The sequence below is a fragment of the Rousettus aegyptiacus genome, unplaced genomic scaffold, assembly GCF_014176215.1.
Source record: "Rousettus aegyptiacus isolate mRouAeg1 unplaced genomic scaffold, mRouAeg1.p scaffold_m13_p_5, whole genome shotgun sequence".
NCBI classification, from domain to species: Eukaryota; Metazoa; Chordata; class Mammalia; order Chiroptera; family Pteropodidae; genus Rousettus; species Rousettus aegyptiacus.
The window spans coordinates 16,417,616-16,432,619 of record NW_023416308.1 but is presented as its reverse complement, the minus strand read 5'-3'; the positions used below and the strand labels follow the sequence as shown (position 1 = coordinate 16,432,619).

The 15,004-nt window shown below is 45.5% G+C and overlaps 1 protein-coding gene across 1 annotated transcript; it reads right to left on the bottom strand.

The window, feature by feature from the left end:
• Positions 1-2,674: 2,674 nt before the first annotated feature.
• LOC107505473 (SEC14-like protein 3) lies at positions 2,675-14,878 on the bottom strand. The gene is made up of 12 exons (XM_016135659.2): positions 14,736-14,878; positions 13,164-13,239; positions 12,857-12,900; positions 12,666-12,725; positions 11,462-11,650; positions 10,490-10,585; positions 9,870-9,930; positions 8,609-8,692; positions 6,914-7,020; positions 6,378-6,517; positions 6,112-6,281; positions 2,675-5,283 (listed from the first exon to the last, which is right to left on the bottom strand). The coding sequence occupies exons 1-12, from the start codon at positions 14,787-14,789 to the stop codon at positions 5,162-5,164; spliced, it is 1,203 nt and encodes a 400-aa protein (XP_015991145.1). The 5' UTR covers positions 14,790-14,878; the 3' UTR covers positions 2,675-5,161.
• Between the last annotated feature and the right edge of the window lie 126 nt (positions 14,879-15,004).

Here is a 15,004-nt window from a genome sequence, read left to right as displayed (position 1 = left end):
ATGCAGGCGGCTGTCATATCTGAATCTCTGGCAACCTAGCTAACACTTGTTGCCCCACCCTGGTGATTCACCGAGACTCTGCTCCATCCAACTTGCAGGCCCACCCATGCCACTTTTAATGGCTTTTCCATACAAACGGCCTCTCTTGGCTCATGCTATGAACTTTCATAAAATCTCTCAAAGATTTACAAAACCCAAACAAGCAGCATCTGGACTTGGCATGCCCCATACCTCTTGCTGAATAGCCCCAAGTCTGATACTAGCAGCAGCTGGCCTCAGTTTGAGGCTCGGCCTCTCAAGGCACCTCTAAGCCCAGCATGAGTGGCAGCCATCTGTGGATTGCTTGGTGGCTCTTGCCAGGTGATCCTGGATAGGGCACAGGCTGTGACTGAACTTGGCCTGCAGTGGGGCTCCTCCCCAGAGGCTCTGGAGCCAGCATTCCCCGTGGAAGTCTTCCGACCCAGCTAGAGCATCAACTGGGGCTGTGTCTGAGGATGACACAACCAAAGGGCAGACTGTGCAGGAACCAGATCACTGCTAAAGCCAGTTCTGTTCTGTAGAGTCAACCCCTCACTAGTCAGTCCTCACAACCAATCAACCCGAGGTCAGTCCTTCCCAATGATGTGCAAACAGCAACCAAGGCTCAACTAAAATAGGAGGGTACACACAATTCAAACAAGGGACAGACCTGAAGCACCTAGTTCAGGTGACCAGGGAAGACTGTGCCACTGGGCCCCACAGGACGCCTACTACATAAGGCCACTCTACTAAGACTGGGAGACATAGCAGCCCTACATAATACATAGAAACAAACATAGAGAGGCAGCCAAAATGAGAAAACAAAGGAACATATAGTATATATGGAGGGGAACTGAGTTGCCTGGCTTCAGAGTAAGAGCTGGAGGGGCATCTTTCTCCTAGACATAATTACTGGAAGAACAGAACAAAGCTACAGAAAAAGAATGAAACAAAATGGAGACGAGCAATCTACTAGATGCAGAGTTCAAAACACTCATTATAAGAATGCTCAACGAACTTAAGGGAAGAGTGGAGGAACTTTAACAAAGAGAAAACATAAAAACAGAAGTAGAAAACATAAAAAAGAGCCAGTCAGAAATGAAGAATACAATAACTGAAGTGAAGAATACCTTAGGATGAAGCAGAGGATTGAATCAGTGATTTAAAAGAGAAGGTAGCAGAAAATACTGAATCAGAACAGCAATAAGAAAAAAAATGATCCTAAAAAAATGGAGATAGTTTAAGGAGCCTCTTGGATAACATTAAGTGCACCAACATTCGCATCATAATGGTACCAGAAGGAGAAGAGAGAGATCAAGGAATTGAAAACCTACTTTAAGAACCAATGACAGAAAATTTCCCTAACCTGGTGAAGAAAATAGACATACAAGTCTAAGAAGTGCAGAGAGTCCCAAACGAAATGGACCCAAAGAGGCCCATACCAAGACACACCACAATTAAAATGCCAAAGTTAAAAGACAAAGAGAATCTTAAAAGTGTCAAGAAAAAAGCAATTAGTTACCTACAAGGAAACTCCCATAAGATTGTCAGCTGATTTCTCCAAAGAAGCTTTACAGGCTAGAAGGGATTGGCAGGAAATATTCAAAGCAATGAAAGGCAAGGACCTATAACCAAGATTATTCTACCCATTTAGAATCAAGGGACGATAAAGAGCTCCCCAAACAAGAAAAAGCTAAAGGTGATCATCAATACCAAAACAATATTCCAAGAAATGTTAGGGGAACTTCTTTAAGAAGAAGAAGAAAGATTACTTAAAAATATGAATAATAAAATGGCAATAGCTACATATCTATCAATAATTACTTTATATATAAATGCACAAAATGCTCTAATCCAAAGACCTAAGGCGGCTGAACAGATAAGAAAACAAGACCATTACATATGCTGCCTACAAGAGACTTACTTCAGATCCAAAAGACCCACACAGACTCAAAGTAAAGAGATAAAAAAAGATATATCATGAAAATTGAACCAAAAAAAACCAAAAAGCTAGGGTAGCAATACTCATACCACATAAAATAGACCTTAAAACGAAGGCTATAACAAGAGACAAAGAAGGACCCAGTAATCCCACTTCTAAGTATTTATCTGAAGAAACCCAAAACAGTACTCCAGAGAGACATGTGACTCTATTTATTGCAGCATTATTTACAATAGTCAAGGTATGGAGGCAACCTGGTGTTCATCAATGGATGAATAGATAAAGAAAAGGTGGTACATATGTGCAATGGAATATTACTCAGTCATGAAAAAGAACAAAACCTTGGCATCTGCAAGAACATGGATGGACCTAGAGGGTACTGTGCTGAGTGAAATAAGTCTGACAGAGAAAGACAAATGCCATATGATTTCACTTACATGTGGAATCTAAAGAACAAAATAAACAAACACAACAGAAACAAACTCATAGATTCAGAGAACATTGTGATGATTGCCAGCCAGTTGAAAGTGGGATTGGGGTGGTGGGTGATAGAAGGTGAAGGGATTAAGAAGTGCAAATTGGTAGTTACAAAATAGTCATGGGGATGTAAAGTATAGATAAGGAATATAGTCAGTAATGTTGTAATAACTATGTATGATGTTAGATGGGTACTAGATTTATGAGGACGATTACTTCGTAAGCTACATAAATGTCTAATCACCATGTTGCACACCTGAAACTAATATAATATCGTATGCAAATGGTAATTGAAAATTTTTTTTTAAATTTTTTAAATAGAAGCGGTCATGTGGTTCACAAAATGCATGGAACATCCCCAAATGGTGGCTATGATGGTACTCAAGCTTATTTGAGCAGCTTCCCTTCAGCTCTTCAATTTCTACTACCTCCTGCTGAGAAAAATTACCTATGGTTTGCCCTCCAGTCTTATTGTGGGGACTCACTGGGTGCCCTGGACCTGTGGTGCCTCTTTCTCTGCAGCCACCCAACCCAGACTACTCCTCGGGTAGGAGGTGAACAGCTCTGCTACGGCCAGCCCATAATGGGCCCTGCCTGGCCCTCTACAGGACTCCTCTCGAGGAGCACTCCAGGTACTGCATGGTGAATCTTGGGCTGGTGTGCATAGAAGGGGACGGAGTGTGGACCCCTGAGGATTGCCCAAGGATTAAGAGAGAATGTGGGTCACATGCACCATCCTTTTTCTGGCCACAGTCTTCCACCCTTGGTGGGACAGGTGTGCACCCATTTTGTAGATGAGGCCAGGGTAAGAGAAGTGACATTCAACCACCTCTCTGAGCCTCCATCACCCTATCTATAAAATGGGCATAACAAACACTTTTAGGAAAATTCAGGAATAAATGAAATTATGGCTGTGACCTACCAGGCATGAAGTATATATTTGTTAGAAGGGGGCCATGACTACATACCAAGAATAACCCTCTTCCTTCTCTTCCCTCAGATTCCTTGCCACCTGCCCATGTGGAAGGCTTGTGGCTTACTCTAAAACCTGTATCCAGCCTGTGTTAAACTGGGCCATGAAACTCTATGTAGATGAGTGTGTGGGCTCCCAGAGCCAGTACCAGAACTGCTCCCAAAGGAAGTACACCCTCATCTTTGACTAGGGGTCTGTGCAGCTACTGATGGAGGGTAAGGGAGGGAAGAGGGCTCATCTTTACCTTGGGATCTTGCTTAGCTGGGCTATAATTGTGTGTAAAAATCTATCTTGTTATATTTGCTCATTAGTAACCAATCCTTTTTTTGTGTCTGGTCTGAACTTACCTGGATCTGAACGTGTCTACTTGGGCTACCCTTCCCGGACAGGGTGGCTTCAGTGGTTTTAGAGTCTTGTCACTTATGGCTGACTTTGAAACTTCTGCCCTTTTCTCAGGCTAAAATCTGTCCCTAAACTCTAGTAATGGGGCATATGTTCTTCAATGAGGCTTTAAGGAGCAATGAGCTCCCATAGTGTGAGCCTCTCCATGGCTTCCTAGGAAACTTGCTTCAGCTACACTCTAAGCCCATGAGTCCCTCTCTCCCCTTGATTGTCCCCCAGGTACCTCTCAGTGAGCCCCAGGTCTGATTCTGGGTCTCAGCAGGATAGTGAGATCCTGCAGTTCAGCATGGAGGCCTCATGTTCAAAGATGATGTAGAAGAGGATGAGGAGAGGGCTATGCCCCAGGCACAGCTAGAGATATTATAGAGTAATTAAGAGCCATGTCTTTAGAGTAAAAACAAAACAAAACACCCTTGGGTTTTGGATCTGCTACTTAAGAGCTGTGTGATATTGGGTGAATGACTTCACCTCTCTGAACCTTAGTTTCCTTACCCATAAGGTGGACACGAAAAGCAGTCTTGGAGGAGGTGTGAGAGTGAAGTGAACTAAACTCATAAAGTACTTGGCACTGTGTGTGGTACATAAAGAGCACTCACTGAATGATAGCTGTGATTTTTTAATTATTATCACTGGGCAGCAACTAGAGTCAGACGTGACTTACTTTACTTCCAGGAAACTATCTTAAATTGCTTAAAACATAAGCCAGCATTCCAAGGAAAAGAGATGAGGGTGGAAGTGATGGGTGGGGGAAGCTGTGTGCCCCAATTCAGATAGAGCCTTATATAAGCATCTCCTACCTACCTTAGGGGGCAGCCTCTGCCAGAAATCTGGAGGCTAGTCTCCAGGAAAGTTCATCCCTTTCCTGGCTTTGTTCCTGTCCAAGGTGCTGAAATCTTGCCGGATATGTTCCGTCTTGTCATGCACTTCCATGAATAGCCTGCTCCCTACCTCCCTTTAACTTTACAAGGCTACACTGAGCATCTACTCTATGAGGAGCAAATGTAAAAATAATTTAGATACAGCTCCAACCCAAGTTGCTCATAGCTCATAGCGAAGGAATTCGAGTACACATAAATGCCTAAGGAGATTTACTTTCCTATTTCTTGGGTTTCAGTGACATCCACTTCTTGCTTTTACCCTTGCTTCTTCCTCTTATGCAACTTTGGTATCCTCCAAGGCTGTGCCTCTCATATTTTTCCTGATCCAACCACAGCATATGAGTCTTCCCCATAGTAGCTCTTTCTCTACTCACTAAAGTTAGAGCCAGGAGAACTAATGATCAGTTTTGGGGGGGGCAGGGTAGGATATGTAGAGAGAAAGCAGAGGATCAGGGGTCTCTGAGAAGTTTCCTAGACAGGTGTGAGCTCCTTGTCATATTTCTGCATGCCCTCGTCTGGGAGCAGTACCTCCACTGTGAAGCTGACCTTCTTGGTGTGGACAAAGCTGTAGGTGTTGTCGAAGCGCAGGACATCTAGAGGGACAGATGAACAGAAATGTAGTTGGGGCTGGCTTTACATTCTCTGTGTCCCTGCCCCAGCCATAGGGGAGGACAGCCTGTGTTTCCACCTGTTGTGTTTGCCAAGCTGGGCCAAGTTCCCACCACTCCTGTTCCGTTCCCGATGGGAATTGCCACCCCTGAGCAGAACTTGTAAATAGACACTGACCTCCCTGGCACATTTACAGACTGGCTTTGGTTGCACAAACTGGCAATGAGAACAATGGCCACTGCATCCCATTGTCTCCACACCTGCACACTTGCATAACAGGTGTTCGAGAGAGCAGTTGGGAATGTCAGAGACCTCTGAGCCCCCTTAGATGAAGTAGGGTGCTGGGCCAAGCCTGTACATACTTTCTGCCTCTTCACAGATACCCTGAGAGGTAGGGGTTATAATCTCTGTTTCACAGGTAAGCAAACCAAAAGCCCAGATTGGTAAGATTTTTGCCGAGGACTACACAGCTACTACAAGGCTGAGGTGGGACCTTGGCACCACACTCAAATATGATTTACTTCTCAGAGTTTCTTAAGTTTCCTCCTGGGGAGAGTTATACCTGACTTCCTGTCCCTTGCCTATATTCTGTGGCCCAAGGGCTTTCGACCCCTTCACAGTCTGTGTGTCTCTGGCTCTTAGTGCACAATAGGTACTCATGGGTGTGAGCCAAATGAGTGGTTGTGTGAATGAATGCCACTAACCTAGGTTGTGTGTACCTGGGGGGGTCACTTCCCTTCTGTTTCCTCCCCTAAACCATGGGACAAATGACTTAGTCCTGTGGAGCTGAGGCCCAGCTGGGACAGACTTACAGACACCAGCTTCTGCACAGGTGAGGCTCCCATCCTCTGGCACCATGTGGGCATTGTAGCGTTGGGTGGGTAGCACCTCTGTCATATCCCCTGCTCGCTGCCGCTCCCCCATCTTGGTCTTCAGGAAAACCCCGAAGCCAATGTCTGAACCATCAGATGAAAACTGCCACCTGTGTGTGAGTGGGGGGAAGGGGACAGGGTATTACTCTGTCTGATGGATCCCTGAGGGGCTAGGGCCCGGCCAGGTGTCAGTGGCTTGTCCTTACCTGAGGACACAGCCTGGGAACAGAATCTCGTACTCCACTTGGTGTGAGGAGCCACGGCTGATTTGCACTGAGTGCTCATATTTAGTCTTCACCTGGTCCCGCACGTACATGGACTTGGGGATCTCCCCACCATAGTTGATCTGCAGACACAGAACAGGATGGGTTTGCTCTTCTATTTTGGCTACTACGTTGTTCATGCCATTTCATACTGTTTCTTCTACCTGAGACACTTTCACCATCTCCTGGAAGTATCCTGCTCATTTTGTCTTCCCCTACCCACCAGGAAGTCTTCTCTGACTCTCCAGGCTTGGTCAGGGCTTACTCTGGGAACTTCCTTTTCTAGCTCATTCCTCTGGGCCAAAATTTTTCTCATTTCTTGTTTGCTGCACAGCTGCTGAGGGCTCAATGAAGGCAGGGCTGTGGCTGTTTTACTCAACACTTGGCTCACAGAGGTCTCTCCAAAGACATTTGTGGAATGGATGGGTGAGAAAGGAACCCAGCTCTACTCCCCTCCCCTGTCCTGGGGCTCTTTGTACCTTAGTTAAACATTTGGGATTCCCATCTGGGTCAGTCAGCGTCCCCCCAAACTGGGCAGGCAGCTCCTCAGGACTGATGAGTTTCAGCAAATCTTCTTTCCAGTTGCCTGGGAGCAGAGGGGTTGAAAGGTGGTTACTGGGTGTGGAGAGGACTTGTCATTCCCCCATTCCCACCAGGAGGTTATTAGCTTGGTAGCCATGTAGAAGCTAGGTTACCAAGGCTAATTCCCTAGCTTCCCATGTCTCAGGCTATAGTGTCTTTAAGCATCACGTTGCTATGGAAACATGTTTCCCTCTGGCTGATGGGTGTTTGAGGATCTCTCAGGCATGAGTAGTGAAGATAAGAGTTGTCTAATCATCTCAAGGTGACTCTAAAGCCCAGTGGGGTCAGGGACCTTGTTAGGGGCTACATAGTGTTTAAGTGTTCAGACATCTTGGTGAGGGAGAGACAGTTTTGGGTCTTTGGAAAACATCTCCCCACCCCACTGTTTAATAACCACAATCATCATGTTTGTTATTATTCTTTGTGCCTATGCAAAGCTCTAAGAGTTTCTGGTCCTGGGGTGTCACCATGGAGCCCTGTGACCAACCCAGGCTATCTCCTTCACCCCAATATGACCATGGGAGAATCTTTGCCACCACAGGGATGAAGGTAAAGACTACAATGTCTGGCACATCAGGGCCAAATACACAGAGCCCTGTGTGCCACCAACTGGGTCAGAGGTCTGGATTTGGATCTGGAATGTGGTAGTTACACATACCACTCCAAGATTTTGGGGGCTACGTTGTGATTCACCCAGATCCCTATCCCAGTGGTACCGGGCAGAGCCAGAGACTCAAGTATCAGGAAAGGAGAAAAAGTGGCGATTTCTAAGATATTCCTCCCTAAGCCCCAGATTCTCAGATTCCCTGATTTGATGATCTGACCATTCTGCTTGTGGAAAGTTATTTTCCAAGCTCAGGGTCATCAGTTTGAGTTTAAGAAACTATTTCTCTTCTCTATTTCTTTTTCTTTCTCTGTCATTTAAAATAATAACAATATTTTCTACTTATAAAATTAATACATGTTATTATAAAATTTAGAAAATACAGGAAAAAAACACAAAAATTAAATTAAAAGCTACCAGATTTCTTGTCATCCACAAATCAACATTTTGTTGTAGTTGTTTTTTATTTTTGTTTTCACAAAGATAAGATCCTATTATTCATATCTCTATTTTCTACTTTAAAAAATAAAAACTAATGACATTTCTCATGACATGAAATCATTTTTCATGGCTACCCAATAATTCACTAAGTGGATCCATTATTTACTTATCCAGTCCCTTCTTTTCGAGCCTCTCTTCTCTGAATCATGTCTCTTTTTCCTGCTCTTCTTCCTCATCCTCCTCAGCCCAAATTGCCTTTAAAAGCACTGAGGTGATGAGTGTTGAAAGGAAACTGAGGCCCATTGCCCACAGGTTGACTAGCAACCAACTGAAACCAATAAGGAGGATAGTTTGGAAGACTTAGTTGCCAAAGGCAGAGAATAAGGCAAAGGAAACTGCATAGACTCTATAATGTAAGATCCACCTCACTTTTGAGAAGGAGGAGCCTCTGAGTCTAGGTGATATGGGGATCTCTGTATGGGGTGATGAACCAGCTTTGCTCCAAAACCCATGTACAGAGGTCAGGAGATGGAATTAAATTACTTACTTCCCAGCACTACAATTTTTCTACGAGTATCCTCACTCAGAAATGGCTTCATAAGGTTGTAGCCCACAGGGAACAGTTTGGTGGCTGGAGAGATATAAACAACAATAATGGGGATAAAATAATTCCATTGGGCCACTCTTTCCATAACAATCATAGCCAATGATATGGAGGAATCATAAATTACCTTGACAATTTCAGTGCCCTGCACCTGAAAAACTATCCAACCAATTGGTCAACCAACTAACAAGAAACCAACAAAACAGCCATCCACTTAAATCTAATCTACCAACCAAACAGTCAACAAATAGTCAATTAATTCATCTTCTAACCACCCCACCAAACAGCCAACCAACCAATCAGCCAACCTACCAAATAGTCAAACAACCAATCAACATATCAGGCAATCAGCAAATCAATCAACTAACTATATAATCAGCTAACTACCCAACTAACTGCTCTCTCCAGCCAGCCAACTGTTCAAACAACCAGTCAACTATTCAAACAATCAACAGCTGACCATCCAAGATTTAGCCAAACAACAAACCAGCCAGCCAACTAACCAATCTGCCAACTAGCAGCTTACCTACTCATCCAACCAAAATGCCAACTAGTCACTCAATCAGTCAACCAAGCAACCATCCACCCAACCAATCAACTAATTAACCAACCACCAGTCAGTCAACTAGCCTGGCATCAACTGGCTAGTCAACTAGACAGCCAACTAGATAACTAATCAACCAATCAACCAGCTAACCATCAAACATACATCCATCCTTTCATCCACCTACCCACCCACTCAAACAACCATTCAAATACTCATTGAATAATCACAGAAACCCAGGCCTGTGAGGAATACAACAGAAGTGGAGAATCAGAGGCCCTGGTTTCAAGAAGTGGACAACCCAACGAGGAAAATAGGATGAACACATACAAGATAATTGGTGGTCCCTCAGAAGGCAGTCTGGGCTGCACCAGTCGCCAGTGCTAGAGGCAGTTTGGGGAGGGAGAGATTAATGTGGCAGGAGAAGCGAGGGGGGATTCCTGGAAGAGCTGAGGTTGGAACTGCCTCCTCTTGTAGTAAGGCCAATCATAGAAGTTACCATTTATGAAGCACTTACTTTTCCAGACACTCTAAGAGATTTGCATATAGTCAAGCAACCAACCTGCCTCACTATTGCCCAGGGAAGAAAGCACTATTATCATCCCCAGGGTACAGGTAAAGAAACGGAGGCAAAAGAAAGTGAAGTCACTTGCCGCACACCTTTCACAATCAGCATAAACTTCAGGGTCTCAGGATAATTCTCTTCAAGGAGGCCAAAGAACTGTAGAACCAAGAAATACCCCATTAGAGCCCACACATGATCTTCTCCTACCCCCATTGCCCTCGCAGTCTTCCTTTTGGAGCATTCAGAGGTCTGTAGAGGGTTTTCCTTTCTTCCATCACCTCCACTGTCCCCTAGAGGGGACCATCTCTTCTCAGACTATTGCAATCTCACCCTAATAATAATTACATAATAATCATTTTTAGAGTATTATAGTAATCATAGTATAGTAATAATAATGACTTATGTTTATTAAATGTTCATTATTTGTCATGAACTGTGTATGCATTTTACATATCAACTCACTAAAGTATCTCTGTATCCCTTTCAAATGCAGACTATTTGTATTCCAATAACTTGTTCAAGTCACATATGTTGTCCCTAAGTCCTGTTTTATGGGATCTTGTAGGAAACATATCTTTGGGTCCTGAGTCACAGTGACAGGGTCCAGGAAGGTCACTACCTTGTACCAAATCTTGTCTGTGAGTGAGCAGCTAGGTCACAGCATGCCAAACTGTTGTTAAAACAAGCAAGGGGTGCTCTGGGGCTTTCTCCTCACCTCCTGGTACACTTCCACCAGAGGTTTCCAGAAGTGCTTCAATCCTAGGCCTTCACAGTCAAATATCATCACAATGGTTTCAATCTTCCTCCCCAGCTGTGAATGAGAGCAAGGATAAATTCCTAGGCTCAGAGTGCAGGCTCAGAACTTAAGACATGATGACTCAGCACATGACCCCTAAGGGTTTCTCAAAGCCCCCTACTCTGTCCTCAGAGAAATGAGTGGACAAAACAGTGAATACACCATCCATCCACCATCCATTCATCATCTATTATCCATAATCATCTATCTGTTCATCCATCCATCCATAATCATCTATCTGTTCATCCATCCATCCATCCATCCATCCAACCATCTATCCTTTAATTGCCCCATCCATTTACCCATCCATCTATTCATACTGCCATTCATTCATTCATTCATCCCTCTATTTGTCCAACTGATATTTATTGAGCACCTATTTTGTGCCGGGTACTGACATTATAACAAAATTATCAACAATCCATACTTCTTGTCCTCAAGATCTTCACAGTACAGGAACTGTGGGAACACATATTAACCCAGATAGGGGCCTTAGAGAAGGCGATATCTAAATTTGAGACCTGAAGCAGAAATAGAAGGCAAATGGAAGGTAGGTGTGTGTGCTATGGATAGGTTTATCCAGAAGGAAGGAATAGCAGGGCAAAGACTCAATAAGAATAACAATAACTAGCATTGTTGAGAAATATATTAGGCCCTGTGTGCTAGGCCATATACTTGCACTATTTCGTCTAACCTTTGCAACCATTATTTATTATCCCTGTTTTGTAGGTAAAGAAACAGGCTCAGAGAGGTGAAGTGACTTTCTAAGTCTGCACAGCTGGGAAGTGGCAGAGCTGGTGTTTGATCTCAGAGCCCTCTGACCGTAACAGCAGAGAGTGGCCTTGCCTGCCCCAGCCATCTCCCCTCCCGTCCACTCAGCCTGCGCCTCACCCGCTCCGTCTGCAGGTCACACTCATGCAGGATACGCTCACAGTCCCTCATCTTGGTCTTGAGCAGGTCTTGCTTGGTGACTGAGAAAAGTAGGCCCTTGGGGTCGAGAGGCCCGATGATGTCGTACCATATGGGGCAGCCATCACGGTCATAGCCACACAGGCCCCCAGGCATGTACTTTTGAATCACCTGTGCATGGAAAGATAAATGGAACTTGGCATGATGCGCCTCCCCAGGGACCCCCAGATCAGGCTGACTAGGGTGGCCTCAGCCTACACATGCTGTGGTAAAGCATTGTCCCTCCCATGGAGGGTGGCACTATTGTCCAGGTGAGAAAACTGAGGAGCCTTCAGGGGAGGGCCTTATTCACAGCGGGTACACGACAAAGCCAAACCTCAGCCAGTTCCGGCCTGAGGCCTCTGAGCTCCTCAGTTCTTCCCTCAATGTCTTCTATGTCCCTTTCCATGAAGAGGAGTTAGGCTTAATGACAGAAAACATGGATTCTGAAGGTCAACAGACCTGATTCAAATGCAGACACTACCACTTCCCTGCTGTGCATCCTTGGGCAAGTGACACCACCTCTCTGAGCCCCATTCCATCTCTTCTTCTGTAAAATGGTTTGTATAATTCCTTCCTCACAGGACTGTTGGGGAAAGCCCCCAAGATCATGTTGGCAAATCATAGTGCCTAGCCCAGAGTTCATGCTCTACAAACGAAGCTACGACCATTACTAACTAGGACACTAGTGGTGGGACTATCCTCCCCAATGCCTTGGTAGGCTAAGTTTCCTTCCCACCCAGGAATAATGCTTTGAGCAAGGCCCTAGGGGTGAGGGCAGGCTCACTATGGTGGTATAGAGGCTGGGTTTAGGGGACAGACAGGCCTGAGCTCAAATCCCAGCCCCACCTTGGAGCTGTGGGTCTTTGGGTAACCTTTGCTGGGCCTCAGTGTCTTCATGTGTAAAATGAGAATAGTACCCACCTTATAGGGTTGTGATGATTAAATAAACTCATGAAGCTGAAGTCTTAACCCAAGCCTGGAACTCATAAGCCCCCAGGAAATGCTCAAAATTATCATGGGAAAGGTACATGCAGACTTAGGGGGTTCCACTGGCTGCCTTTCACCCATGGTCTCCAGTGACCCAGAGGCTGCTTGGGTGGTATGTCTGTGAAAGACTGAGGTAGGGGTGGGGTGGTTGGCTCACCTCTGGGGGCTGCCAGTCAAGGATGTGGTCAATATCCATGGTCTTCCGGAACTCCATGTACTGAAAGGGAGATGACTAGTAAGGCCCCATTGAGCTCCTAGCACTCCTGAGGAGGTGATGGAGCAGGGGCTCAAGGCATAGATTGTCCCCACAAAGCCCCTCCCCTGATCTCCAGTGGGGATGGGTCTCACCTTGCGGAGCATGGCCTCTGATTTCTGCAGGTCAAAGTTCCGAGCTGTGGGAAGTTGGAAGGAAGAAGTGAGGTGGGAAAAAGGCTGCCTTCTAGTTGCCTAGTCCTGGTCCTGGTCCCAGAGCAGTGGGAGCTATGGAGGGCACCAGAGTGGGACCTTTCTTCCCTGACTCCCCCGCTCCTAGACCTAAATGTGTAGAGCAAGATGGTGTGATTGGATCCTGAGAGCCATGTGAAATTCTGGAACAGTTGGAATTGGGCCCCTCTCTTTGTCCCATCAGGCTGAGCTCCCCCAACTCTGCCCTCACCTCGGAGCCAGCGCAGAAGGAAATAGTCATCAGGGTTGGGGAGGGCAGGCAACACGTCCTGGACATTTTCTCGGAACTAAGAAGAGAGATGCTGGTTAAAGTGGTGTTCACACTGAGTCGTGGTTTCCAGACTCGGAGATTGTTTTCCTCATCCCTTCTCTTTGACATGCATCTGGCCCATGATAATGAAAGGATGGGCAAGCAGATGAATAGAAGGAGACATAGGTCATTGGATGGGTGGGTGGATGAATGGGTAGGTGAATGGAAGAAAGAATAGATGGATGAGTAAATGGATAGAAAGAAGAATGGATGGATAAGTGGGTGGGTGAATGGAAAAAAAGGAAGGGGAAATAAATGAACGGTGAACAGAGGAAAGACAGGTGGGGGAGTAGAAGGAAGGAGGAATTTCTGGGTGAATGAATAGAAGGAGGAATGAATAGATAGGTGGGTCAGGGTGGGAGAATGCATGGAAATAAAAATAAATGGGCGGGTGGGTAAGTGGATTGGAGTATAGATGTATGGTATTCCCTCCTTATTTGCAGGGAGTACCTTCCAAGACTCCGAGTGGATACCTGAAACCATGGATTGTACTGAACCCTATATATACTATGTTTTCTCCTATACATAAATACCTATGATAAAGTTGAACTTATAAATTAAGCACAGTAAGAGATCAACAACAATAATAATACAATAGAACAATTATAATAATATACTGTAACAAAAGTTAAGTGAATGCGGTCTCTCTCTTTCTCTCTCTGATAACGGATGTGATAACCGAGATGGTTATTAAGTGACTAACAAACAAGTAGCATATACAGTGTGGATACACTGGACAAAGGGATGATTCATGCCCCAGGTAAGAAAGAGCAAGAAGGCGGGAAATTTCATGATGCTACTCAGGATGGCATGCAATTTAATACTTGTGAATTGTTTATTTCTGGAATTTTTCATTTCATATTTTCAGAATGCAGTTGACGCAGGTACCTGAAACATTAAAAGTGAAATGGAGGATAAGTGGGTGATGACTGTGCTATAGTCTTAGCTCTTTCCGTCTTCCTTTAGTTAGCCCACCAAGGCTTCTACCTTTTTTCATCCTATTTTCTACAAAAACATGGTTAAGGATCATGTGTCCTCTTCTCTGTTGACCATAGGGATGACACACTCTACTCTGTCTCCTTGACTTGTACAGACATGTCACCTTTCGGAGTCTTGGGGAGGGAGGTGGGACAGAGCCAGAGGGCAGACCATCATCATCCTTGGCTCTCACCAAAGGGTCCTGGGACTGGGGCAAGAGGGCAGCTGCTAGAAAAAGCTCTTGGGTCTGACTCCTGAATGAGAAGTCAGGCTTGATCTGGCACCCACACTATTAACTGGAAGTGGTGTCATTCCCTCAATCGCTTCTCTGGATAGGCCTGATGTCACTGTGAGAGCTGACCTTGGGAGAGGTGACAGCAAAGAGACAATGTCACGGACACTATGAAACAACAGAGTGGGGCAGGGTTGCTGCCGCTGCCACCCCCTCCGCCCCTCAGCCCTTTCCTTTGGGGCTGCAGGGAAAGGGGCTCTCACCTTGGCCAGGGTCTCTGCCTGTGTGGGGCTCAGGTCTCCAACTCGGCCGCTCATGGTGCTGGGTGAGGCTGGAGGACTGGGGGCTACTGCAGACAGAGGCCAAGCCTGCCTGTGGCCCTGACCCAGCAGGGCCTTTTGCCTCACTCCTGGGTGTGGCTAGAGGCACCTCCTCCTTGGCCAACTGTTGAATTGCTCATTACATAATTGGGATTAAGTGTTTGTCCCATGTTTGGCTCTGGGACAGGTCTAGGGCAAGTGGGCATGGACGA

Excerpts from the sequence above, each read along its gene's own strand:
- LOC107505473 (XM_016135659.2), bottom strand. The coding sequence starts at position 14,789 with ATGAGCGGCCGAGTTGGAGACCTGAGCCCCACACAGGCAGAGACCCTG. Across the intron at positions 13,240-14,735 it reads AGGCAGAGACCCTGGCCAAG|TTCCGAGAAAATGTCCAGGA; the intron begins GTGAGAGCCCCT and ends CTCTCTTCTTAG. Across the intron at positions 11,651-12,665 it reads TTGACTGGCAGCCCCCAGAG|GTGATTCAAAAGTACATGCC; the intron begins GTGAGCCAACCA and ends TTCCATGCACAG.